This window comes from Candoia aspera, chromosome 16 (assembly GCF_035149785.1).
Source record: "Candoia aspera isolate rCanAsp1 chromosome 16, rCanAsp1.hap2, whole genome shotgun sequence".
Lineage (NCBI taxonomy): Eukaryota > Metazoa > Chordata > Lepidosauria > Squamata > Boidae > Candoia > Candoia aspera.
In genome coordinates, this window is record NC_086168.1 from 12,090,480 (window position 1) to 12,114,568 (window position 24,089).

General features: G+C 52.0%; 3 protein-coding genes across 4 annotated transcripts; 2 read left to right on the plus strand and 1 right to left on the minus strand.

The window, feature by feature from the left end:
• Nucleotides 1-686: 686 nt before the first annotated feature.
• On the plus strand, nt 687-18,554 carry NDOR1 (NADPH dependent diflavin oxidoreductase 1). 2 transcript variants are annotated; one of them, XM_063316392.1, is made up of 16 exons: nt 687-833; nt 931-989; nt 4,623-4,757; nt 5,203-5,280; nt 5,674-5,771; nt 6,996-7,094; nt 7,484-7,585; nt 8,210-8,419; nt 8,808-8,929; nt 9,582-9,802; nt 11,230-11,337; nt 12,272-12,386; nt 13,086-13,232; nt 13,863-13,984; nt 16,203-16,297; nt 18,027-18,553. In XM_063316392.1, exons 1-16 carry the CDS (start codon nt 779-781, stop codon nt 18,169-18,171), a joined length of 1,911 nt encoding a protein of 636 aa, XP_063172462.1. In that variant the 5' UTR covers nt 687-778; the 3' UTR covers nt 18,172-18,553. The 2 variants fall into 2 exon arrangements, with proteins under 2 accessions (XP_063172462.1, XP_063172464.1); XM_063316394.1 differs by lacking the exon at nt 6,996-7,094 and having other exon boundaries at nt 18,027-18,554.
• Nucleotides 1,940-2,836, minus strand: TMEM203 (transmembrane protein 203). The gene has a single exon (XM_063316396.1). It carries the CDS (start codon nt 2,762-2,764, stop codon nt 2,348-2,350), a length of 417 nt encoding a protein of 138 aa, XP_063172466.1. The 5' UTR covers nt 2,765-2,836; the 3' UTR covers nt 1,940-2,347.
• An 848-nt stretch (nt 18,555-19,402) lies between the features above and the next one.
• Nucleotides 19,403-20,893, plus strand: LOC134506262 (uncharacterized). Its single transcript, XM_063316395.1, has one exon. It carries the CDS (start codon nt 19,664-19,666, stop codon nt 20,822-20,824), a length of 1,161 nt encoding a protein of 386 aa, XP_063172465.1. The 5' UTR covers nt 19,403-19,663; the 3' UTR covers nt 20,825-20,893.
• Nucleotides 20,894-24,089: the final 3,196 nt, after the last annotated feature.

Sequence of the window (24,089 nt, forward strand, 5' to 3'; positions counted from 1 at the left end):
GCCCTGGGCAGGTCCTCAGTCAGGAAGCCCCGCCTTCCCCCTTTCTATTGGGCGGGAGCCGTGTCTCTCGGAGAATCTCGCTCCCATTGGCCGGAGGCCTTCCTGCAGCTGGCCGGGGATTCTGGGAATGCCAATCGGGCAAGGGGGACGGCTGGGGGCGCGCTTCGCAGCTTTCTCTCCTCAGGAAGCCCAGAGGCGCCTTTCCCGCCTCAGCCGCAGCCCTTCTGGGGCCAAGCGCGCCTTTTGCCGCCTTCCTCAGCAGGCAGGCTGTCAGCCTTGCAAAGTCGTCCAGACCGGAAACACGGCCAGATGAGCTAATTCTACTTTACTGCAAGGCTCCACTAAGTCCCCCAAGGTCATTCCCGCAGGCCGTTAGGCAGGCACAGGGGCCCCTTGAGGAGCCCAGAGGAAGACTGCCCAGCTGAGACCTCTCTAGGGATCAGGACCTCCGTCCAGCCTCCCCCGCAGAGTGCGGACACCCTTGCCGGAGGTGTCCCCAGAGCCAAGGCCGGCCATTCTAAGGACTTTGTTCGTGAGGGCGCCTCCTTGGGGGCCTCTGAGTTCATCTCCGAAAGGCTCTTCCCACACATGTCCTGCCACCGAGCAGGAATGCTTTTCAAAAAGTTCCCTCAGAATGCACCTTTCAGATTAGCCAGATGCCACCCTGGAACCCCCATGAGCACATCTGTGCCATTCGCTCACCCAACCTTTGGGTGATCCTGATTTCCTAAGTTCACAAGAGATTCCAAACCACAAGACCAGAACAGCGCAGCGTGCTATGCTAACACGTGGTGGGCTAGTTTGTGGTTCGATGGCCGGCGTGAACTCCTCTTGTAAGTAGTGCGGAAGATTTACGCTAACCAAAGCATAGCCTGTTTGTGTTTCTGATCGTATAGCAAGGATTAATACTTAATTACACCTTTCTTTCAGCGCTGGGCCTGGCTCCTTGGTGGGAAGCTGAGAGAACACAACTTACCCAATGCTGCCATGTGAGTACAAAGCTGCACAATGTGGAAGATGAGAGGCTTGTGGGATTTAAATTCCACCCGGGGTTGCCTGCAAGACTAGAACAGGCTAAGTTAAAATATGATTAGTTTGTGTTTAGGGTCAGTGTGTGGTGTGAATCCGGGCAGTTGGTTTAATTAAGTATACCCTGTTCCAGTGGACCATGAGTCAGCATATTGCCCTAACACAAGAGGCTGTCTCTTGCATTAAAATTACATATAGGAGTGAACTGTCCATGTTCAGTATCTATATTTAAAGCTGCGATCCATGTTCATCTCTTTTATTGTCATTTTTATACTGGCACTCTTCCAGCAATCCAGATCATGGCATTTATTGGCTAAGTCTCACCAAGCTGCCCACTGGAGCAAAATCCTATGACTGGCAAAACCAAAATTCTTAATACCTTCATTGTTTCACTCACCTGACCATGTGCAACCTTAGAAGGGTAGCAAAGGCCAGGGGCTTTCAATCCCTGTTGCCTGGACTGCTACCCAGCGATGCATCCTGACTGAATGCTTCATTTTCAGCTACATCTTTGTAACTTTGCTGCCATCATTTTCATTGGACAGGGCACTCTTACAGGGGAATCCACCCATGAACTCCTGCTTACTCTGAATATGTGCGCAGTTAGCGATTAACTTGGAAGTGTTCCCTGCAAGCGTCTGAACGGGTACAAAAGGGCCCCTTTCCCTGTCAATTAGAGGCAAGGTTCCAAGGCTGCAGACCTACCCCGCTTGCCTGGAGCATACCACACTGCATCCAGCAGGTCTCACTTCCGAGCAATCATGCATAAAATTGCCATTTTTCAACCATCGCTATCCTCTATTTTCCAAAATAGCTCTTGGCATACACGCAGCTTTTCTTTCGATCTACAAAAGGCAAACCTCAGCGTTGGGAAAAAAAGGCTTTCCTGGGGGAAAGCAGGAGGCCCAAATACTGGCTCTACATTTTTTATTCTTAAATAATAGTTGGAGTCATAGCTGGCTCAGATCTTCCGGCTTCCCAGAGATTGGAGTCCAATGGCAGACCAGGATGAGGAGCTGTGTATGGATCTTCAATACCACCAGAGCACAAAAATTGTGTTACTGCTGTGAGCGGGGAGAGGCCTTGCATCTCTTTCTCTTAAACCCTCCACTTTAGGAAGGAAGTCAGCAGCTGCAGCCAGCCCAGAGATTCTTCTGGAGCAGTCCAGTTCAGCTTGCTGCCAGAAGAGGTGCCCAGTCATTGCTCCCGGACTGAGCTGCGGCCAGGTGCCAGGGCTGCCAGCAGGAGGCCCTGCCAGGATGATGAAGATGGTGATGATGATCATCCTCCAACTCCTGCCCCTCCTCCTCCCCCCTTCCTAATTGACTCGGCAGGCGCGGATCATGAGGAGCTGGAGGAGGATGAAGACGGGAGACATGATGAGTCCGTACCAGAGGGGCTCCTGACTCTGCTCGCCCAGCTTCTGGCAGAGCAGCATCTCGAAGACGAACTTGAGGCTGAGCAGCGTCAGGATCCAGAAGAGGCGCAGCACGGCCAGGCGCTTCTCGCCGTCCTGGAAGAGGCGCACTGACACGATGGCCGTGAAGTAGGTGCTCAGCCCGTCGGCGGCGAAGAGCGGCGCGAAGACGGTCCACCAGCTCAGCCCGGCGGCTGCCACGCCGTCCGCCTTCAGCGCCAGCAGCACCGACGTCGCCAGCAGCGCCGCCGCCTGCAGCAGCAGCTCGAACGGCGCGAAGCCCAGCCACTGCACCAGCTCCCGCAGCGAGAACAGCATCCCCGGCGCGCGAGGGCGGCGGAGGGCCAGCGGCGCCCCCGCCCAGAAGCTCCGGCGCTCCGCGGCGGCAGGACGGTCCGGCGCACTCCGCTGACGGAGGCGGAAGCGGAAGCGGAAGCAGGGCTCTCTCCGGGAGGGGGAGGGGGGAGGGCGGGGCCGCTCGGCTGATTGGCACGTGCGCTCGGCGAGACCTGAGGAACAGCGGCCGCGGTCGCCGCCGGCCGGGTGAGACTCACTGTGGGCGTGTGCAACGTGCGCCCCCCACCCGCTCTGCCCTTGCGCCCTCCGGCCCCGCTCGTCCCCTGCCAGCCGTCGCCCTCCGTTCCGCGCGTCGGGAGCGCTGCAGCGGGGCAGGCTAAGCTGGGGGGGGGGGCTGAACCAGCCCCGCCATCTCCAGCGGACCGTTGTTTTCGTCTCAGCACAAGTGACACGGCCGAAGAGAACAGTTTTCAAGGTCAGGGGGGAGGCAAGGCCGCCAGGCTGCTTTTCCCACGACCCTTCCGCGCGCCGTGCGCAAAACCCGGGCGCTAACACGGCACCCCATTGCCAGACTGGTGCCTTTTGGTCCCCAGAGCCAGGAGGGTCAGGGCTCTTCTGGGGGGCTTTTACTGTGCAGACATGGGGTATATGCGCGAGAGGAAGGGAGCGGATCTGTAGCTTTGCACACTACTTAAGTTCCCTTGACAAAAAGCTGTAGGAAAATGTGAGCGTGTACCCCCAAGCGAGCTGGAGTTCAGGTGACAGGAATCTGGAGGACAGCCTTGCAAAACATTCAGCCTCTAGGCTGGAGTTGCTGGATGTAAGATTGACTTGTGTTGACGTAAGGGTCGCTAAGATGACCATAGTTCCATGAACTCTTGACACTTCGTGCAAAGTGGTCTTACGTCCAGTTTGATTCAAATTCTTGGGGGTGTGGTGCTGGCTTGCTGGCAGCAAATAAGAAGAGGAAGCTCCTCCCCCTCTTTGCTTTCAGACTGTGAAGAGCTTTGACTCTGTGCCAAGCACATCCACTCAAGACATTCCTCGGAAGAGAGCAGATTCTACCAATAACAGGGTTCTAGCAGCCTCTTGGGCCACACAGGGCCATTCTAGAGACGTGTAGGGCTGGTCCCTGTATGAAGGACACAGCTCTACTTCTACTTCACCTTCCTTTCCTTTCCTTTATACAAGTACTTCTACACCATTCTAATTCTATGACTAGGTGGCTTACAGCATAACGTACAGTACATGTCAAACATTACAATAAATCAATATCAACGTTATCAAAGGCAGTAATCTGGCAGGACAAATCTTTTGTCTGCAAGAGGCTAAGTTCCTATGACAGGAAGGCCTAGATTCTCAGATCAGTGGTTATTTTGCCTAGTGTTGCCACCAGGTTCTGGATGCAAAAACCTGGAAGACTCGCTGCAAATAGTTACAGAAAAGTTTTGCCTTCCTGAACTGGTTGCCATAGTATTGCACTAAGTAGTTTAAGACACTGGACTCTCCAACAAGGCATGGCCAAATCCACCTAGTTGAGGGGTTCAGTTCCAGCTGAGAAAAAGGTACCACATGGGTCTATTCTAGTTCGCATAGGCTCTGTGTCAAGAGCATGCATGCCGAGTGCTGCCTTGGATATTATGGGGATACTCTTGAGTAGAGAAACACCTTTGCAGTCTCTGGCCAACCAACCCCCACCCCTCAGGGTGGCTCACTCTGCCTGGGACAAGCTGACCTGGAGACGAAAGAACGTTCAGCTTCCTCTTCCCCCTGCTTCCCCTGACCTCTGCATCTTGTTTGCTCCACTGTGATGGTCTTAAATTGGGAAAGTTGTGCCTTTCTTCTGATGATTGGATTTCATCATCCTGCTCCCCTTCAGATGGCAGCACGGAACATGCTTGTGCTTTACGGCAGCCAGACAGGAACTGCCCAAGACGCTGCTGAGAGGCTTGGTCGGGAAGCCAAGCGACACCATTTTCAGTGTAAGGTTGAGGCCCTGGACAACTACCAGGTGGTGAGTAGCAGCTCAGGGTCTTAACAGTGCTTTCAGCCTATGTGTGTGCAAATGGCTGTATCTGTAGAAAAATCGTCCTGACTTAGACTTTATGACTCTGCCTAAGCTCCCGAATCTGCAGAAGACCTCCCTCCCTCAGTCCACATCAATGCACCCTTGGCTGGGGCATGGGAGAGGACTTTGAGCCAGAGGAGGTCAGGCAGGCCTTTCATGGTTTTTCCTGAATTGGGTGGCAGCTGCCTTTCCCATTTATTCATTTTTGATTTTTAAAATTATGTTTTCAGCCTTTTTGTTCGACTCTTACCGTTTTTAGTTGCCCCAAGTACCATTTGTTGGTGGAAAGGTGGGTCGTCAATGAAATCAATGCTCCTGAAGAAAAATAACATTGGTGGCGTTTGTTGGGAACTAATTATGAACCTCTCTGTGTTGCATGGCTTCTTCGAAGGCAAACCTGGTCCATGAGCCACTGGTGGTATTTGTTTGTGCGACCACAGGACAAGGAGACCCGCCAGATAATATGAAGGTCAGTTCAGAAACCTTCTGCTTGTTCCTTGGGACTGGGGGAGGGGAAGGGGGCATAGGTAGCCTGACAGCCATGAACAAAGCTGAGTCCCCACCATCCCCAGCAGTACCACTTGATCGGGGCTCAAATCTTTCTGCAGCAAAGCCTCCTGTCTCTCCTTTGAACATAAGAAACTGCTTAACTGTTGAAGCTGACGTTGCTAATCCATCTCTGTCTTAGGCAGAAATTATCCTTGCTGAGCCACCTGGCCACTTGGGGGTCACTCCACCAATGTCCTTTAGTACCTCCTCTAGTGGGGCCCAAACCAAATTCCCTGGCAGCAGGGAGGATAAGGTTTCTTTGCGAGAAAGCTTCCATGTAATGCCTTGCTTTGCGGCTTATTTAATTTTCCAGAATTTCTGGAAGTTCATATTCAGGAAGAACTTGCCTCCCACTTCCCTGTGTCAGATGGACTATGCTGTTCTGGGGCTTGGCGATTCCTCATATCCCAAGTAAGTCTCACTTCTCTTTCTGGGAAATTAACTGGCCAAGCATAACAGTTGGAGTTCTTCGTCATGCCGAAATTCCAGCCGCCTGACTGCTCTGAGCTACTGCTCCCTAGGCTTTGGGGCCCTAGATCTTTGTCAGAAGAACTGTGGGGCAGAATCAGCTCAAGGGCTGATCTAAATTCTGTTAGCTATAGGCAACTGTATAGTTGTACAGAAACAAGTAGCTGAAATGGGACATCTTCCTTTTTTGTTTGTCTTTGAATAAAAGCATTTACTATGTTCTGAGTAAGATTTACAGACCATCTTTGCTCTTCCATTAAAAAAAAAATCCTGTCATGTGGCTGTGAATTTTATCCATTGAATGGTGGTGCCTTTAGATTTCCTTGTGCTTATCGCTACAAACTGTGCTGGCTGCTTGGGCGTCTTGTCCAGCTGTGCCAGTAGGTTGCTAAGGATGCTGGTGAACAGATTCCTTCCCCCATCTGTCTCGCTCTTTCTCCCACATGGACACACACAACATACTGCCATTCCACCGCCCTGCCCGTTGTAGCATTCTGCATTTTCCTGTAAGACTAAATATCAGAGTTGTTTATCCTGCCGAACGCAGTGGGAGCTAGAGGCTTTCAGCAAGGTGGTTGTCCACAGTGAGGTGTTCTAGCCAGCAAGGAGCTTCATCCAAAAGACCCTTCCCGCGATGTAACTCTTTTCGGCAAAGCCCCACCCTCTGGGAGAAGGAAGTTTGGGAGATTGTGTGTCCACAAACGTGGGAGAGATTTAAGATATCTAAAAACAACTTGAAAGCTTTCTGAGTTTTTGAATCAAAAGATTATTTATAAATTTATGGGTGAGTGTGTTTTGTGTGTGTATATGTGTGTATATATCTTACACCCGCAGCTCTCATGTAGAATTACATGTAAATATAACACAGGTGTCTATAGAAGTTAATTCCTAGGCTTCAGAATGGACTTAGGGCGCACTTGATTCCTGTTGAGGGGAGCAGAACGAGGGAGGGCATTGGGGTGGATGCAGAGGCAGTCAGCTCAGGAGTGAAAAAAAGATGCTCCTCGCTGCCTCAGCCTCTCTGCTGCTCAGGAAGACTTTTTCCAGAGCTGTCTGGATTTGGAGTTGCTGGTGTTTGCTTGTGGGAATGGAAGTTCTGGAAGTTGCCTCCTGGTTCACCAGTTCCTGCTCAGTGTGCTGTTCTGTTTTGACTGCTTCCTGGTCCAGGTTCAACTTTATTGCCAAAAAACTGCACAGGCGGCTTCTTCAGCTTGGGGGCAGCCCCCTTGCGCCAGCTGCATTGGGAGATGACCAGCATGACTTGGGGTAAGAGGTCAAAAGGACCTGGCATGAATATGGGTGGCTTTTCCTTGTTGGACTCGGGGAACTCTTAAAAACCGCAGGGAATTTGAGGCCTCTCCCTCACTTTATTCTTCTTCTGGTCCTTGTCAAAAGCTTCACATCCAAGCGCCAATTTCATGGAGGCCTCAGAAGGTGCCTCGTGCCCAGTTACATGACTGCCTTGCATAGCTTGTTGTCTGCAGTGACCAGCAGGAACTCCAGAGGGCATCTTTCCCCACCCTACCTGGAGATGCCAGGGAGGGAATGTGGGCACTCTGAGAGCTCTTTCAAATGGCTGTTGGCACTTCAAGTAACATTAGGGTTCAGCCCATACCACTTTCTGTTCTGAAACTCATTCTTTTCTCTTTCTGTAGACCAGATGCAGTTATTGACCCCTGGCTGTTGAGCTTATGGGAAAAGATCTTAGCACTGTATCCTCTTCATTCTGGCCTCCATGTGATTAGTCCCGATATCCTGTAAGTAGCAAGAAAAGTTGGCAGTTGAGGCAAAAAGTGGGTTACTTTCATGGATGTTATTTCTCTGACAGAATTAATTAAAATAAAATAGAAACATTAATAGGTTAGGGTTTCATAGATTAAATGCAATCCTGTATGGATTACTTCTGAATAGACAAGTGAAGGATTATGCTACAAGTATTGCAAAATAAAAGCTGTAAAAATAAGAACAGCAAAGAAACAGTAAAGTAAAAATGATGTAGCTCAGAGGTTAAAAGACTTAAGCTAGCAATCCAAAGATTCCCAGTTGGACTCTTGCTTCTGCTATGAGGTCATGAGATGCCTCTCAGCAAGCTACTGCTCTCCCTTGACCTCCCTCATCTATCTGCAGTGTGGGCCATACAGGCAGTTGAAGGGCTACATCATGTGTGTGAAATGCTTTCAGCTGTTGAATGTGCTGTGCAAATGCTGTCTTTTCCCTTCCTGAATGGCCAAACAGAACCAGGTTGCCTGTGCAAGGCAGCTGGAGAAAAGGGAAGGGTTTCCCGCAGCTACTCAGCCATCTCCCTGCCTGCCCCACATGCTAAGGAAAGAGAACTCACCACCCCAGTTCTGATATCTGCTGTTTTCTGTACTTTTCTGCAGATTGCCACCCAAGTACACCTTTCAGCAAGTGGATGAGGCCTCTGGTGACCTCAGCAGGACATTTCTGCAACCAGATGATGCATTTAGCGGTGTTCCCTCAGAGGCAAACTCTTTCTCTGCCCAGATGGTGTCCAATCAGAGGGTGACATCAGAATCCCATTTCCAAGATGTGCGTCTCATTGAATTTGATGTCACTGGCTCTGGAATCGAGTGAGTTTCCTTGGATTGTGTTGTGCTGTTTCCTGGGTGCTTCAAGTGGAGTGCACTGAGAAAGAGCTAGAAGAGGATGTACTTGTGGTTGTCTGAAGAAGGGAGGGTCCATTACTTAGTACCCAGGTTCATCCCTGGTAGCATCGCCTGGCAAAAGAGGGTAAGCGACGGGCAAGGGAACATGTCCGCCCCCCCACCCTGCCCAGCCTGGTCCTTGGAGAGGAGTTGAGACTGAGCAGACCACAGGCAGCTTCCTGGGTCCCAAACAAGCTTTCCAGGAGCAGCCTGGCTGCTCCTGTTCACTGAGAAGAAAGCAGAAAATCTGAGGGCCTCTGAAACTGATCTCCAGCAAGGAGCCCAGATTTCAGGCATTGCCTCTTCCCGGCAGGTATGTTGCAGGTGATGTTGTGATGATCCAGCCCCGCAATGGTCTTGAGGAGGTACGCCTTTTCTGTAATCTCCTGCACCTGGACCCAGATGCCTGCTTCGTGCTGAGGCCGACAGAGGCAGGTACAAAGCGTTCCCAACCTGGTCACAAGGCAAGTGGGAGCCCCTCCCCTCCTCCTGGTTGGCAGCCTTCCACAGCCTTCCCCTGCCTTCCACAGGTCTCTTAGCTGATGAACAAGATTGGGAATTACCTCTGGCTGCCCACATCAACCAGGAGGAGCAAAGCGAACCATCTTCCTGGCGGGGCAAGAGCACACTATGAGGAAGGCTGAAACATAACTGCTGGCAGGGGGTCTTGAGTGTCCTGGGAGCCCCTGCAGTGTTTTAGTGCCTCCAGGTGCCAGGCTAGTTCTTGTTCTGAGGGATCCCATCTGAATCCTGCCATCTTGGACACCTTGCAGTTTGCTGGACAGTGCCTGATTAAAGAAATCCTAGGGAATGAACCAACCAATTTTAACCAATTAATTGGTAAAATCTGCAGAAAGGAACACAGTCATACATCAGCCATTTTGAATGGGACAAAAGGCTGTCATCTTGAGTTCAAGGTGGTGGTTAGACACAGTGTATGGAAGTGATAAAGAAAGACCAATCGCCCTTGGTGGTTTTTATGATGGTGTTTAAACAGGGGAAATTAGCACCATTTTACAAGGAGCTTTAATCCAGTAGTCTTGCAGCAACCACAGTCCTACTGATTTGTTGGACTTCTGCATTCCAGGTACTCCTCTACCTGCTCATCTGCCCCAGCCATTCACAGTCCATCACCTGGTGGCCCACTACCTTGACATAACCTGCGTCCCCCGTCGCTCCTTCTTTGAGTTTCTGTCCCACTTCTCTCCAAATGAGCTAGAGCGAAGTAAGCTGCAGGAATTCAGCTCAGCCCAAGGCCAGGAGGAGCTTTACGCTTACTGCAACCGGCCCCGCAGGACCATCCTCGAGGTAGGCCAGACCAGCTTCCTTTGTGGGTCTGTACCTGGGCATGGAGAAGGGCTGCTGGGTGCTGGTTGGAAGACTCTGTGGGGGTCGCCTTGTCTTGGCTTTGTGTCAGCAAATGGACTCCATAGCCGTGTTCCTCGATAAGTCAGAATCTCATCAGTGAAGCTCAGAGCCCCCGGGGTTCATTCCCCTTTAAACAGCATTGCACCTTTTTCTTACATAGATGTAATTCCTTCCTCTGCTAACTCTGAGTTGGGAGAAAGCATATCCACTCAACCCCGGCTTTTGAGATCTCGGAATCTCTTGCCCACATCCCCCGCACACGCTTTCTAGCCTAACTGCACATGCATAGAAACAAAAACTTTTTTTCTCAAGCATTCTAGACTCAGTGACCTATCTGGCACTTCTCCACCTGTTTGCTGGTTTGTGGTACGGGTGTAAAAAGATTATAGGATTGCAGCTCAAGGTTAATGGACATTTATCTGGCATCAACAGTCTGCCTTCTGAGTGGATAGAGTTGAAGAGTTATTAGCGTGTCATCAAAGCTTTACCTTTGCACTAAAAAACCCTTGCCTTCAAGTTACTAGATTCTAAGAAAAACCGCCAAAGCACTGACACAACAGGACACAACCTCATCTGAGCATGCCTCAAGAAACAGGCGCTAGAATGTTCATTGTTAGCTGAAGCAATCAGATTATTGAAAAGGATTACAACTTGATATAATATGGTTAATATATAAATTTATATATTAATGATATAAATTTAATTAATAATAATAATAATAACTTAGCACTTGCCAAATCTGATTGGCATAGTATCCATTTTGTTTGTTTGTTTGTTTGTTTTTCAAATTTCTATTACCGTCTATCTCTCCCAAAAGGGGGACTCTGGGCAGTTTACAATAAAATGTAAATGTTAAAATTTATTATTTGAAGCAAAGGGTTATTAGAAGTGGACACTTTTCTATTCAGAAATTTATCAGCAGAAAATATTCTCCCTGCATTCCTGACAAAGCAGGGGTGTTGACCAGGAACCACTGTCTTGAGCGATGCAAAGTATGCGTCAGCCACCATGGCCAAGGAAGTCTGGAGATACAGACGGGACCGGTGTACTTCCCTATCTTGCCTGCCGTTAGCACTGTTACTCCTGGTATGGAGGTGTATTCAGGGTGCCCCCTTGGTTCATGGGGGGAAGCAGTTGATGAGGCCTGAAGGGGGCTGTGCCCCAGCTGAGCAAGTTCTATTAAAAATCCCTCAGAATCCTCTGCTGCAAGTTCTCTTTCAGGAGGGGCTGCTTCAGAAAAGCCCTTTCAGATAGCAATATTTGAAGTATTCTGCTTCCCTTTCTGCATCCTGCTCTCTAAGCTTTGTTTTTTTATTGTGCTTGAAGTATTATCTGAGTCAAGCTCTTTCTTACCCTCCTTCCCCAAGGTCCTCTGCGACTTCCCTCACACGACTTGTGCCATTCCATGCAATTATCTGCTAGACCTCATTCCGCGGATCAGACCCCGTGCTTTTTCAATTGCTTCCTCAATGCTGGTAAGGGAGTGCGGGTAGTGCCGAAGTTCATTGGAAGCGCGTGTTTGCTGTGTGCTTGGAGCTGATGCTAAACAGCTTTGAAATAAATTGATGCCTCCTCACCCCCTCACTGATTCTGTATCTGCCCTACTCGATGGTTTGGTCTGTGCTTTGCGTGGTAACAAGCAATTGTCCTGAGATAATTCCAGACTGTCAGTCTTTTCCTCATTTGTAAGGGCTTCTTTTAGCAAATCCAAAGTCTAGTAAGAAGAATACAAACAAGTTGGGGTGTATCTTCCTGAATAAGGAGATCAAACTTTGCAAGGATTCTAGGCCTGAGCTGTTCTGGAATTCAGGCTGAGCAAAGCTGGCCTTGATTCTTTCATAGCAGGAACTGAAATCCTGAAGTTTCCTAGTTTCTGTGAATAAGCAGGATGACTGCTGGCTTTTTGTTGTGGTCAGGAAAGCTGACCTGCCCTCCCCAGGGGTGGGGATGGGGGCTTTTTGGCTCCTTTCGGTGGCCTATAAACAGCTGCGGATAGATTACCTGTGAGTAAGTGCTTGGGAGAGGGAGGTCTCCTTTTTGGTTAACCTCTTACTTCCCCTGCGCTTCTGTCTCAGTCCTGAAAGTGGCGCTGGCCAAGGGCAACTGACTCCTCTCCCAAAGGAGCCTCTGGAGTCCATGGAGCTCAGAAACATAAAGGGGTGCTGCTGTTCCCTCGCTTCTGGCATGGAATTGAGAAACGAAACTGTGACACAGACAGGGTTCTTCTGCCTGTGTCTGGCAAGTCCCCAAAACAGCTCATGGCTCACAGGCACTGGGTTTTCAGAAAGGACGTTCTTCTCCTGCTGTTTGGGGCAGCAATTACTTTCTCTGCCTTGATCCCTGCCTGAGTTCAGTTCTTCCCAAGTCACTCCATCCTGACTCCAGTGCTCTCTCCCTCCCCCTCCCCAGATGCATCCCAATCGAATTCAGATCCTCCTGGCCGTGGTGCATTACAAGACTTGTCTCAGTAAAGCTCGGCATGGCCTGTGTTCCACGTGGCTGGCCTCTCTCAGTCCACAGAATGGTAAGTTATCCTGCTTTTTCATCATCAAAAACCATCACCAGTGGAGACACTGGAGGGAAGCCTTGCTTTGCAGAATAAGCTGGAAGGGGTGGGGGCAGGGTTATTTATCTGTCTATCAAATTTGTATGCCGCCCGACTCCCAACAACTCTGGGTGGCCCACAACCATTGGAACAAGGAAATTGCATTAAAACCAGTCAAAAATAAGATAAAAGATGGCAAGAATGACCTCATGGAAATAAAGCAATGGGGTCTCACTCTCCCTTCCCAAAGGCCTGGATGAAGAGCCAGGTCTTCACAGCCCCTTTGAGCAACCTCAAAGGGGGCGCCATCTGGCTTATTCACGAGGGGCTGCATCGCTAGGAAGGCTGGAGTTCTGCTGCCCACAGTCTCCCCACAGCTCATCTCTGGGATCTCTGTTGTACCCTCAACCACTGGGTTCGCACATAGTTCTCGACCATAAACCATCCCTTACTAACAACAGAGGCATATTGTTTAGAGCAAAGTGTGAACCCAGCTAATTCATACAGCAGGCTGGTCCCCGTCCCTTGGACTTTCCAGCTTGAATCTTAGCCATCAGAGCCATCAGACAGAGTCCTGTCTGAAGAACCAGAACTGATGCTGGGTAAGGCCCAGGCGCTGTACACATCCCAGGCACATGTTTCCTTTCATTTAACTTGGGCTCTTTTTTCCTCTTCCAGAGATGGTACGGGTTCCTCTGTGGGTGAAGAAAGGGATGCTGAAATTCCCAGTGGACCCTGGCACTCCAGTAGTCATGATTGGGCCTGGCACTGGAGTGGCTGTTTTTAGAGCAGCGATACAGGAGCGAGTTGCCCAGGGCAAAACAGGTGAAGCAGTTGTGTGGGGGAAGGTAACCTTCTAAAGGTCTGGTCAGTTGGTATTTAAATCAATCTTTCAAGAGCAAATTGAACAGCACTGAAGTGTACTGGGTGATCTCACCTGTAATTTTCAGGAGATGGCACTGGTGGTGGTGGTGGTGGACTTTCTGAAATGCTCTTGGGAAAGACAGATGGCATGTGGAAGAACTCAGTAGCTTATCCATCTCTGCTTGTGGGCTGAGTCAGATGTCGGGGTATATGTTCACCTCCCAGTTTGTTGGCAGCACCATGAGTAGCTGCTGCTGTTAGAAGTGCTGACCATCCAGCTACTTTTAGTCCAGTTGTTGGCCAGTTAATGCACAATGTGCCCTAAAAGGATTCAGTTATTTGCCCTATTCACATTTTATCAGACAGGAACTGGGATTGGCTGGGTTCCCTGCCAAGCGTAACGTTTGATTGTCGTGCTCACCCTTAGATGATGTGGAAAATGGCTCTGCCCTGGAATTAAAAGAGCTTTTATCAAACAAAGTTGCTCTTGAACTACAGGTGCATCACTGAACAACCAACCCTTCTGCCTGCCCAGCTTTGCCACTTGGGCTGTTGCAGCTCCTGATGTTCTCCCCATCTGTCTTTCCTCAGGAGGGAACTGTCTGTTCTTTGGCTGTCGAAAGAAAGCTAAAGATTTTTACTGCCAGGCAGAATGGGAGGAACTGGTGAAGAGGGGACTCCTAACGGTCTTTGTGGCCTTTTCCCGGGATCAGGTAAATCCTGCGCGTGCAGCTTTGTTTGGGCCGTATGCAGGCGCTACCGAACCCAGGATGCAAGTGTGTGTTTCTTAGCCAAGATCCTGAAATGGGGACTGAGGAGCCAAAACAGAAAGGTAGAGTGGGCAAAATGTACAGTTCTGCAGAACAGGCTACTCTGGTGTTGATAGCAGGACTGGCTGATGCAAAGTTTTTATGGCTCTGGGCAGCTCAAAGGTTGATGTGGACACCCTTCCTCCATTCCATTTTGGCAAAGGGTTCTGAAGCCTACAGACTGGGGCATCTCTGGCTGAGAAGTTTGAGCAAAGAATACAGAGAAGGGGATCCTTCCCCAGCCCCACCACCCAAATGAGGGTGCCATATTTGTAGATGTGTCACAATACAGCTTCACGTCACTTTAATGTGGCTGTCCCCTCCCTAGTGCCATCCAGCAGCCTTGGACTTCAAACCCATGAAATTGCTATGCACCAGACTGAGGAGAGCTCTGAAACCATCCTTTAGAAGGTTGGAAGCAGGAGCCATGTTTGCACTGGGTGTGTGTGTGTATCAGCTGCTTTTTCTCTGTACCACGTGCTTCTGTGCCTTGATCAGCTTGGCTCCTTCTGTTGACTCTGGCGTGCTGTCTCGCCTTGAAAAAGCAGGCATGTGGCCTCCCTGGTGGCAGGTTCTTGCTGAAGGAGGACAGGCTCCACCCCCTGCCTGGCCTTTGGCTGGTGACCTCCAGTTCTTTTGTCGTGGTGTACAGTCAGAGCTGTGCCATGGTGGCAGAAGAGAGCAGAAAAGTACAGAGCATGGTAGTCTTGGTCCCAAGATACAACTATCCCCACATCTCTTTCTTCTTCTGAAGCAGAAGGGGCATTATATCTGCAAGATAAGCTTAGCCTAATGTTTTGATTCATGTTACTCTAGCACTGAGTAAATCCAAGCTGGATATGCCACGAGTTATGCCTGTTTTTGGTGCCAGGCTGGGTCTGGCTCTGGTTTCCTCCAGCATTAACTGACGGAGAATCTGTAGTTCAATGCTGGAACTCTGTGGGCAGAAGGTCTCCAGTTCCCTCCTAGTGGCATCTTTAGATTTAAAAAAAACAAACGTGTTACGGGAAAGGCCCTTCTCAAGGCTCTAGGGAACATGAAAAGGGAATAATGTTGGATCGGGTGGTGAAATCATCCAGCCTGAGCCCATCACCTCTGGCTTTACTTCTGTCCCACTTCAGGAAGCAGATGGGGGAACTGCATGGCTGGAACAGTTCCTTCTCGTTCATGAATTCTCAGCCCGCAAAAGGGACTCCCAGCCACCTCCCTCCCCTTGCAGGATTCTTTTAAAACACAGAGAAATATTCAGGCCTGTGGTCTCTTGTTAAACTGGTGTTTTGATGTGGCTCACTCCCAGGAAGGGGTGGTACAATGTGCTGCTCCTGAACGTGCAGCTCGGCTCTGACAAAACAGGCAGAACGATGTCTTCGGAGGAAGGCCAGGAAGAAAACAATTACAGGACCAGCCCTGTGTCCACACCCAGCTTCCTGCGGGTAGTTGCTTGAGGAACGCTCAGTTGACGTGACCTTATTCTGAAGTTGCCTGAGTAACCCTTGTTAGGCCACACCTTAGAAATTCTTCCCTTCCCTTCCTTGCCCCCTTCCCAGCGAATCTGGCACTGAGGCTGGGCTCCTAAGGAATCGCTGTACAGGTGCACATGCAAACTGCTCCCGTTGTTTGCTTCACCCAGAGCTGGATTTGGTTTCCTAAATTGTTAAATGCTCCTTAGCAACATGTTCATTTTGTCCAGGGAAAAGAGAAATGACAGATCGTGCTTAGACACATCCAGATTATAGTATGAGGAAAGCCAGATTCCTGTGTTTGCACAAGAAAGAGGAAGAGAGACTGTTTTTTCCTCCTGCTTTGTACTGTATCTTCTTATTGTGCAACTCCTGAACACCAGCGCCTCTCCACAGCAGTAAGGATGAGGAGCAGTGTGTGCCTTCATGGAATAATCATTCTTGAGAAGCTTCACTTGGTTCCAGATACCACTATCTGTGCTCCTATGAAAGTGCACCCCCAAACCTGATTTGGAGTGTGCCAGGTTCAAGGGCTCCTGAAGGAGACTGTGTAATTGCTCAGAGCAGCCGTCCCGCTTTCCCTCTGCTTATTGTGCCAGTTACTGGGGCCTAAACCCACACACAGCACGAGGTTGCATGACCCCCATGTGGTCTCCCCACAGGAAGAGAAGATTTATGTCCAGCACCGTATCAGAGAGAACAAGGAGCTTGTGTGGGAACTGGTGAAGCACAGGAAGGCCCAGATCTACCTAGCCGGGTGAGTGCCAGGAAGCTGCCAGAGGGTTAAGATGTTTTCTGGTCATCCTCAGCAAGTAACAAACTCTGGCTTCCTTTAAAAGGTTTTAGCATATCCAGCTGCTTAAATGGCAGTGCACGGAATACATCCCATGGCATCTGGAGTCTGTGACGGCTGCTCCACAGGGTTCCTCGGGGCCAGGCCTGGCCCTCGGCAACTGCCAAAGGGTGAACTTTCCCCCATTCCTGCTGGCAATTCCTGTTGGATTAAGTCTAAGCAAAGTATTCCTGCTACCCAGCGACTGGGAGCCAATTCATAGCATCAAGCAATGCTAGACTTCGGAGCAACTTAACACGTACGCCATGGTGTAGGCTCAGGCCCCAAAAGGTTTTTTCTGTAATAAACTTGCTAGGTTTTGGGTAGAGCTAAAGGCAGTTCTTATTCACCCAGCGCTGAGTCCTGTGGCGTGTTCCACCTTCTCCCCACACACAAAGCTCTAGCTGGGTTTACCCCCCAGTACGTGTGTTTGGAATTGCAGCCAAACCCATCTCCCCCTCTGGAAATAGACCTTGAGGAAACCTTGGCACGAGCGTTGTATGGTGGTTTTCTGGGGCAGAAGGTCTGAGTGTAAGGCAGCAGTGCTGAATTGATGGCCACGGGCTTCTGGGCAGAGGGTTGATCTTCCCTGATGGGAAGAGCTGCTTTCTGAATCTGGCTAATGCCCTGCCTTCTTCCCCTCTTGGGCTCCAGCCTTGGTGTTATACTTGTATTGAATCCAATGGGGGGGGGGCTTTCCTCTTTTTTAAGCATGTGATTTCCCCAATGTGTGGCCTGTTTGCATGCAGAGCATGCACCTCTGTATGTATCCTGGAGAATCCTGGGCGGAAACAGTTGGTTCATCTTCCTGCCCCAGGGTGGAGGCAGCGTCAAGCCAGTTCTTGGGGTAAAACTAGTTTTTTCACATTTCTGGAAGCACAAACCAGCCTCGGGGGATCAACTGGGTGTTGCATTGTTAGCCTAGATGGTATTTTGCACATCTGGAGCTGTCTCCTCAAAGTTATTTGAAGTTTTAAAAATAGTAACAATCAAACCGTCAAAGCAACTTCACTCATGATGAAAAAAAAAAGCCTGTGGAGAAAGAAAGTCTATCCCAGGATTTTCCAGAACACTTTCCTGACTTGTCAGCTTCCCTTTACCCCCCACCCCCAATTTTTAAATATAAGTTTCTAGCGTGTTTTTTACAACTAAAAAAAAGGCAGTAACACCTGCTGTTCTGACATTTGATACTTAGTATTTTTTTACACTTAGTATTTTTTTACACTTGGAATTTGTATTAGAGTTTGGTTTAATTTCATGGCTGTGTAAGTGTCTGTATGGAAGTAGCATGTGGGGATCGGTGTATGTGGATTGGATCCTTGTCTCATCTTCCCAACAGCTTGTAAAGTAGTTTAATCCGAGGGAAAGACTGGCTCCGCCTTGACCAAGCAGCAGACCCATGACTGAACAGAGATTCGAGCTTGACCCGCACCAGGGCGTAGTTCAATCGGTGGTTCGCATACAATCTGATTCTATGGTATCAGCTCTGTTCTCCCAATTTGAGTATGTGTGGCAATGGGTTGGGCAGGACGAAAACTTTCCGTGTTGCTGCCAGCCCTTCAGTAGCTGCTGCTCGCCCACCGGGTCCTGATAATCTGCAAATTCTTTGCAGTCACAGCTTTCTCGTCCTGTAACAGCAATCCCTCTCTTCCAGAAATGCCAAGCAGATGCCGGAGGCAGTGGCAGAAGCACTGAAGTTTGTCTTCCAGTCAGAAGGAGGCCTCTCTGCTCCAGAAGCGGAGGAGTATCTTGCCCGCTTGGCACAGACCCACCGCTTCCAAGCTGAGACCTGGTCTTGAGCTGCCATGGATCGGGGATGGATGGGGAAGCTTCTCACCAAGGACTGAACCAGTGTAGCCAGAGGGGTGGCCACCACCTGTAATCAAGCCAGGCCATCTGAGCCATCCACAGCTTGGCTTGTGCCCTTCGGTGCGAGGAGGGTTGGTGGGAATGCTTTGTCGGTGTCCACAGATCGTTTTTCTCTTCCTCCGAATGGGGCTGGCAGTTGAGCCTTGGGCCGTGAGCAAGAGAATCCTGGGAAGCTCCCCAGCTGTAGTCAGGACATGGACTGGGAAGCCCCTCGCCCTGTGGCATCTGAGGGGTGCCCTGGTAGTGGCGGGACTGCAGTGGTTTTGGTCTTGCAAGAGAAGACACAGAGGAGCTCTACCGAATCGGCCTAAACGATGCTGTCTTGGAATTCCCCTTTGTGTTCTCCAAGGGTCCCGTCGCATCTGATCCCCTTTGCCCTGACAGGGTTCATAAAAATGTTGGCTGCCCAGAGAATTGGTTCTTTTCTCACAGTAACGGAAGTGGAAGTTCTGCACGGTGTGCAAGGAGGGGTATAACAGTTTCTTCTTAAATTTGAGGGTCAACAGTCAAGAGACAGAGGGATAGGCAGAGGAAAAATGTCTTTCAGCTTGAGTGGCTGCCCACAGGGCCAGAGCAGGTCCCAGAGGAGATGGGGGTTGCCAGGATGGGACCGTCGCTTCCGAGCCAGCCTGGCTCTGCCTTCTGCTCTCTCCCCTCCAAGAGCTGGGGAACATGGATTGTCAGGGAACGAGGGCACAGTCGGCTTCCACAGGCATCAGCCTCCTGGGTTTTTTGTCCTCGGAACTGGCATTCTGGGCCTGGATTCCTCCCTCCACAGAGACGCTGCTCGGGGGCATCCACACGAGGCCGCATCAACGTGGGCCTGGCGGAAGAAGGGGAAAGGGGGGAATGCTCTTGGATGGTACCTTAATATGGCCTTAATCGTATTCTGAGCGGTGTTCTCTGTCGAACTAGACGCAAAGTGCTGCCTCCTTTTAAAAAGGGAGCACATCTGCGCTTGGAACGGGTTGCTGCTTGGAGCAATGCTGTTTCCTCATCCAGAAAAAGATGGCCCACCCAAAGAAGGGAGGAAACCAAGCTTTGAGATGGAGAGCCCCCTCCTCCCACAGAAACCCAGCCTTGGGCTCACTGTTGCGCCATGTCAGTGCGGAGGACAGAAGCTGTGCCTGCCCGTGGAGCAACCTGGGTGGCTTTACCTGCGCCCCGCCCCCTGGCCCCGCCTCCGCAGCCGATTGGGAGCTGCTTTGCTCTGGGCTGGGAGCTGCTGAGAGCCTCCCAAGTTGACTGAGGATCCCAGCTGTTGCCAGCCTTCCGGTTGGTTGGCAGCTGGACATTTGGGCTGCTCGCTGGGCTTGGGTAGCTGCAGAGTGGAGGGCCGTGGAGCCCTGTCCTCCGACGACGCACGAGGCAGTGGCCCTTCCTTGGGCAGGAGTTTTGAGGCAGGTGAGATGGGAGCATGCCATGTCCCGTGGGCAGCTTTGGCCACAGGAAGCAGAAGACTGCAGCTGCTGGTCCTCGGGATTACATTACCTCGAAGCTGGTAGCAAGATTGGGATGGGGACAATCCCCTCAGAGTTGGCCCTCGGGGCAGGACCAGCTGTGGCGGTTCACCCTGAGGAGGAGTTGTTTGAGTCCAGGGCTGCCCACTCTTCAGACAACTTTCAGCAGGACTTGCCAGAGGAAGAGTGGACTGGCCCCCTCCTTATAGAGGACGAGGAGGATGGCGGTGAAGGTGAGTGGGCGAGGACCGGGCCAACTGCAGAGGACCAGTTGGGTCCTCCAGAGGAGGAGCCAAGCAGCGTGCTCGCCATTTGGCACCTGAAAGGAGTTCTGGGACTGCTCTGTGTGGATCCTGGAGACTCCCCTGACCCCGGGAGGCTTTCTTCTGTGACCGAAGAGGCACGGGACGAAGCTGGGCGTGCAGCCCCTGCAGCGGGGGAGGAGGAGGAGGAGGGCTCCCAGGCCGGAAGCAGGTGCGAGCTCCCCTTGGGGGAAGAGGTGGGCAGGATGGAACAGGATTCCCTGCTGGGGAGCAAGGCCCACAGGGCCCCACCGCAGTCCTGTTGTATCCAGGCCGAGGGTGCCGCAGGTGAAGAGCAGGAGTGCCCCATCTGCACGGAGGTCTACGACCACGACCGCTGCAAGCCAGCCTTGCTCAACTGCAGCCACGTGCTCTGCGGCCGGTGCCTGCGGGCCATCCTGGAGGCGGCCAGCTCCGCTGACATCGGCCGTGTGCGCTGCCCCATCTGTCGCCAGAAGACGCCTATGATGGAGTGGGAGATCTGCAGGCTCCAGGAGGAGCTGCTGCTGCTGAGCTCCACCCAGGGCCCCACTGTGGTGCCTCCGGCCTTCGGCCCGCTGCCACCCCAGCAGCCGGGGTTCTGGGGGGGCCTGGAGCACCGCTTTCAGGTCCGCTTTCACACCAGCCGTGTGATGGGCTTCTTCCCCTGCCTCCGCTACCCGGCCTGCCTGATTGGTGGCCTGGCCCGGCTGGAGTGCCGTTGCCGCTGGGGCTACCGGGCAGCCCTGTTGGGCCTGGCTGCCGCGGAGATGCTGAGCCTCCTGCTGGTCTTTCTGCCCATTTTCTTGCTGCTGCTGCTGTTCCTCATCCTGGACAAATAGGACTGGTGCTGACGTGGCCTGGCTCGCCCGTTGCTCTGTGGAGGGGGCTGGGGCCGAGCAAGGTGGAAGACCCCCAGCACAGCCTCCTAACCAAGGGAGGGCCTGAGCGCCCCTGCCAGTCCTGCCGTCGCCTCCTTGGGAACCGAGAGCTGCCGTGGCCTGCTTCCCACTCTCTGCTCCAGCCGGAAAGAGCTAGGTTCCTCGGGAAGGAGGCTTGTGAAAAGCAGAGGACGGGGCACATGCCAGGGGCGCAGCATCGGGGCTGCTGCTGATGCCTCCTGCAGCGCCTAAGATGTTGGTCCTGAACACCCAGGGAAGTGAGCAGGAGGAAAGAAAGTGGGCCGCAGCATGGCTGCTCTGCTTCTTGGTGCCCTGGCTGCGAGTGCCCAATGGCCCGAGCCCCTGCAGGAGCTATCCCAGCCCTGAGGGTGCAGCAGAGGGAGGGGCTGGTCCCCGGTGCCCCGCAGGGTGAGCACTTTGGCAGCAGAGCATCCTGTGCTTTTGGATGACCCTGACGTTCCTTCCCTGGACGCATCGTTTGGCCCACGTGCGGGTGCTGGCAAATTGGAGAGCCCTCTTGCCCAGCAGCATGAGCGGCAGAGCTGGGTGACGCAGGGCATGGTTGCTGCTGAAGAAGGCCCATCCCCTTGGTGCTGGGAGCTGCCAGGCACTCTGCTTGAGCAAGCGCATCGGGTTTCTGGCTTGGCGTGACTCAGCAGGTGCCAGGCGCCCTCTGCTTGCCATGCGGAGGAGCCGCCGAGGAGGCCAGGCAGAGGACAGGGAGAGAGGCTGGCACGGCCTGCCCTGAGGGCAGGGGGAGAGAGCCAGGCCGGTCGGCAGCCGCCCAGAAGCCCCTTTGCTCTCTCTCCTGGCCCTGCTGCATCTGTGGACTGTATCAGGCCAGGAGGCTTCGGAGCAACTGCTCAGCCAGTCTGTCCACCTGCGCATTGGGAAGAGGAATGGAAGACATCTGTGGCCTCCCGGCTGCCCCGCTTGAAGGCGAAATACCCTGCGTTGTGCATATAAAGGCTTTCTGAGAATGGCTGCCTCGCTTTCAGTCCCTTCCGTGCTTGTTGCCAGCGAGGTGTGTGGCTTCCCTTTTCGTCAGGGTTTCCACACTGTCCTGGAAGTGATTCTGCTTAGTGAGCACTTGAGGTGTTGCCTGCTCGGGGCCCTTCAGTGTGAGCCCCTTCTTGGGGGCAGGGTGGGGGCTCATGAGCACCTCCCCCAGGGTCAGCAGGCTCCCACAGACCAGCAGAAGCCCACACATGGAGTGTGGTCAGGAAAGAGGAGGGGGCACGGCTGGGGGAGCGGTGCTTCTCATGCTTGTTGCTTGGCAACACACACGAGCTTTGTGGTGTGTCAGGAAGGATGGGAAGAGAGAGGCTGCCTTGCCCTGCAGAGCAGGAGAGGGAGAAATCGGGTGGTGCCAGCTGGCCATCGCCATCCAGCCGACACTTATCCTGGAGCCTATTCTCAGTCCATACACACACACACACACACAGGAAAAGCAGAACACCCCCCCCCACACACACACACTGGTCTGTCGCTGGTCATCCTCTTTTGGGTGCTCCTGGGCACTCCCTAGTTACCAGCTGACTCCCACGTTTGGGTGTCTTCATTTTCTGTAGGGAAAAATAGGAACGTGGCCAAATACTCATCCTTCTCAGCCCCTTTTAGCTATATTTCCAAGGGTGCTCACGCCCCCCTCCCTGTCCCCATCCCCTCAGCTTCCTCACTCGGACCCAGAGAACCCATTCCGTGCCTGGTACCGGCATCTTCCATCTTGAGAGTCTTGTTTGAAAGGGTGTTGCTGAAATAGCAGAAACAGGACTGTGCACCCCGCCCTCCCAAAGAAGGAGGGCTAAGAGCAGAGCCTTCGCCACGTCCAAATGTATTTTCAGTGTGGCTGCTTTGTTTCCAGACACACATTCAGAAAGGAAGACAAAAATGAAGAATGCTTCCTCCACAACCGTGAAATCCAGCCTGTGGGACAGGTCTTGTGTCGCAGAGGGCAGCCTTGGTTTGTCTGTTTCTTCTAAAAGGGGATGGCATCTGGGAACCCTGCCAGAAGAGGCCCAGGACCCTTACCATGGGGAGAGGGGCCTCCACGTTGCCGTCCCTTTAGTTTCAGCTCTGTATGCTATGGTGGGGGTCATGCTGCTGTTCCCCTCATGGCCCGAAGCGTGTGAAGTGTTTGCAAGGGTTCCTGGGCCTTTCTCCTGTCCTCTGAACTTGCTCGGCATGCTTGACTCTGAAGATGTTGCCTAGTCTGGCAATGAAATGTCTGCAAGAAAACAATGAGGCTCAGAGAGCACCAGGGACTCCACATGCCAGACTCTGTCAGAAGAACGCATCAGGTGCACGGCTGGCTTGAAGGCTGTTCTGGTGATACATGTGGTTTCCAGGGTTTAGAAAAATGATGCTTTGAGCTAGGGAACAAAGGCGGTGAGCATGCAGATTGTGCCATGTAGCAATGAATTCCATCAGTTCATGATGCGTTGTGTGCAGAAGGGTTACTTACAACACAAATTGAATGCACCACCCAGCTCCCATGACACTGGGAAGTACTTTTTTCCTACCCGTGTGTCTAAACTTATTGCCAGTCACTTTTTTTTTTTGCCCTACCTCAGCCCTGACTGCCTGCTCTCTTCTAGACTGTTTCTCCCCTTTTGAAGCATTTCTCACCTTGTTGCAGATACATCAGCTTCATCAAAACCTGCAGCTTCATCAAAAGAACCACTTCCTCTTTCCACCATGTCACAAGAACCATGTGGAGGAACAGATTGCAGAGGTGTGTGGAGGAGGCAAAGCAAACGACCACTTTTCCCCACTTGAAAACACTGAAGGTCTTCTGTTGAAGCTGCAGGTTTAGCATCAGGGTCTAGCTGGGTACCTTGAACAACACAGGAAGTTGGGCAGTGGGAAGGAGCTTCTGGCCAGTGAATTTGCATGGCCAGACATATTCACTGCCCCTTCCCTTAAAGGGCTCTGTCGTGTGTTTTGAGAGCTCCCTTTGGGACTGGATTAGAAATTCCCAAGCAATGGGTGTGTCACAGTGGTGGCCTTGGGCTCTCGTTTTACCCCAGCCTGGGTGCTTAGCTGAAGATGGATGGTCCGGTTTGTCTGCTTCCATGTGCAATCTGGGTTGTGCTTTGTGTGCTGCTGATTTCTGTGGCTCCTGGCTGCGCACTGGCATCCCCAGGCCTGCCTTCTCTGCCCACTTGGCCTCTTGCTTTGCTCACCACAGGACGTTCCTGTCCCT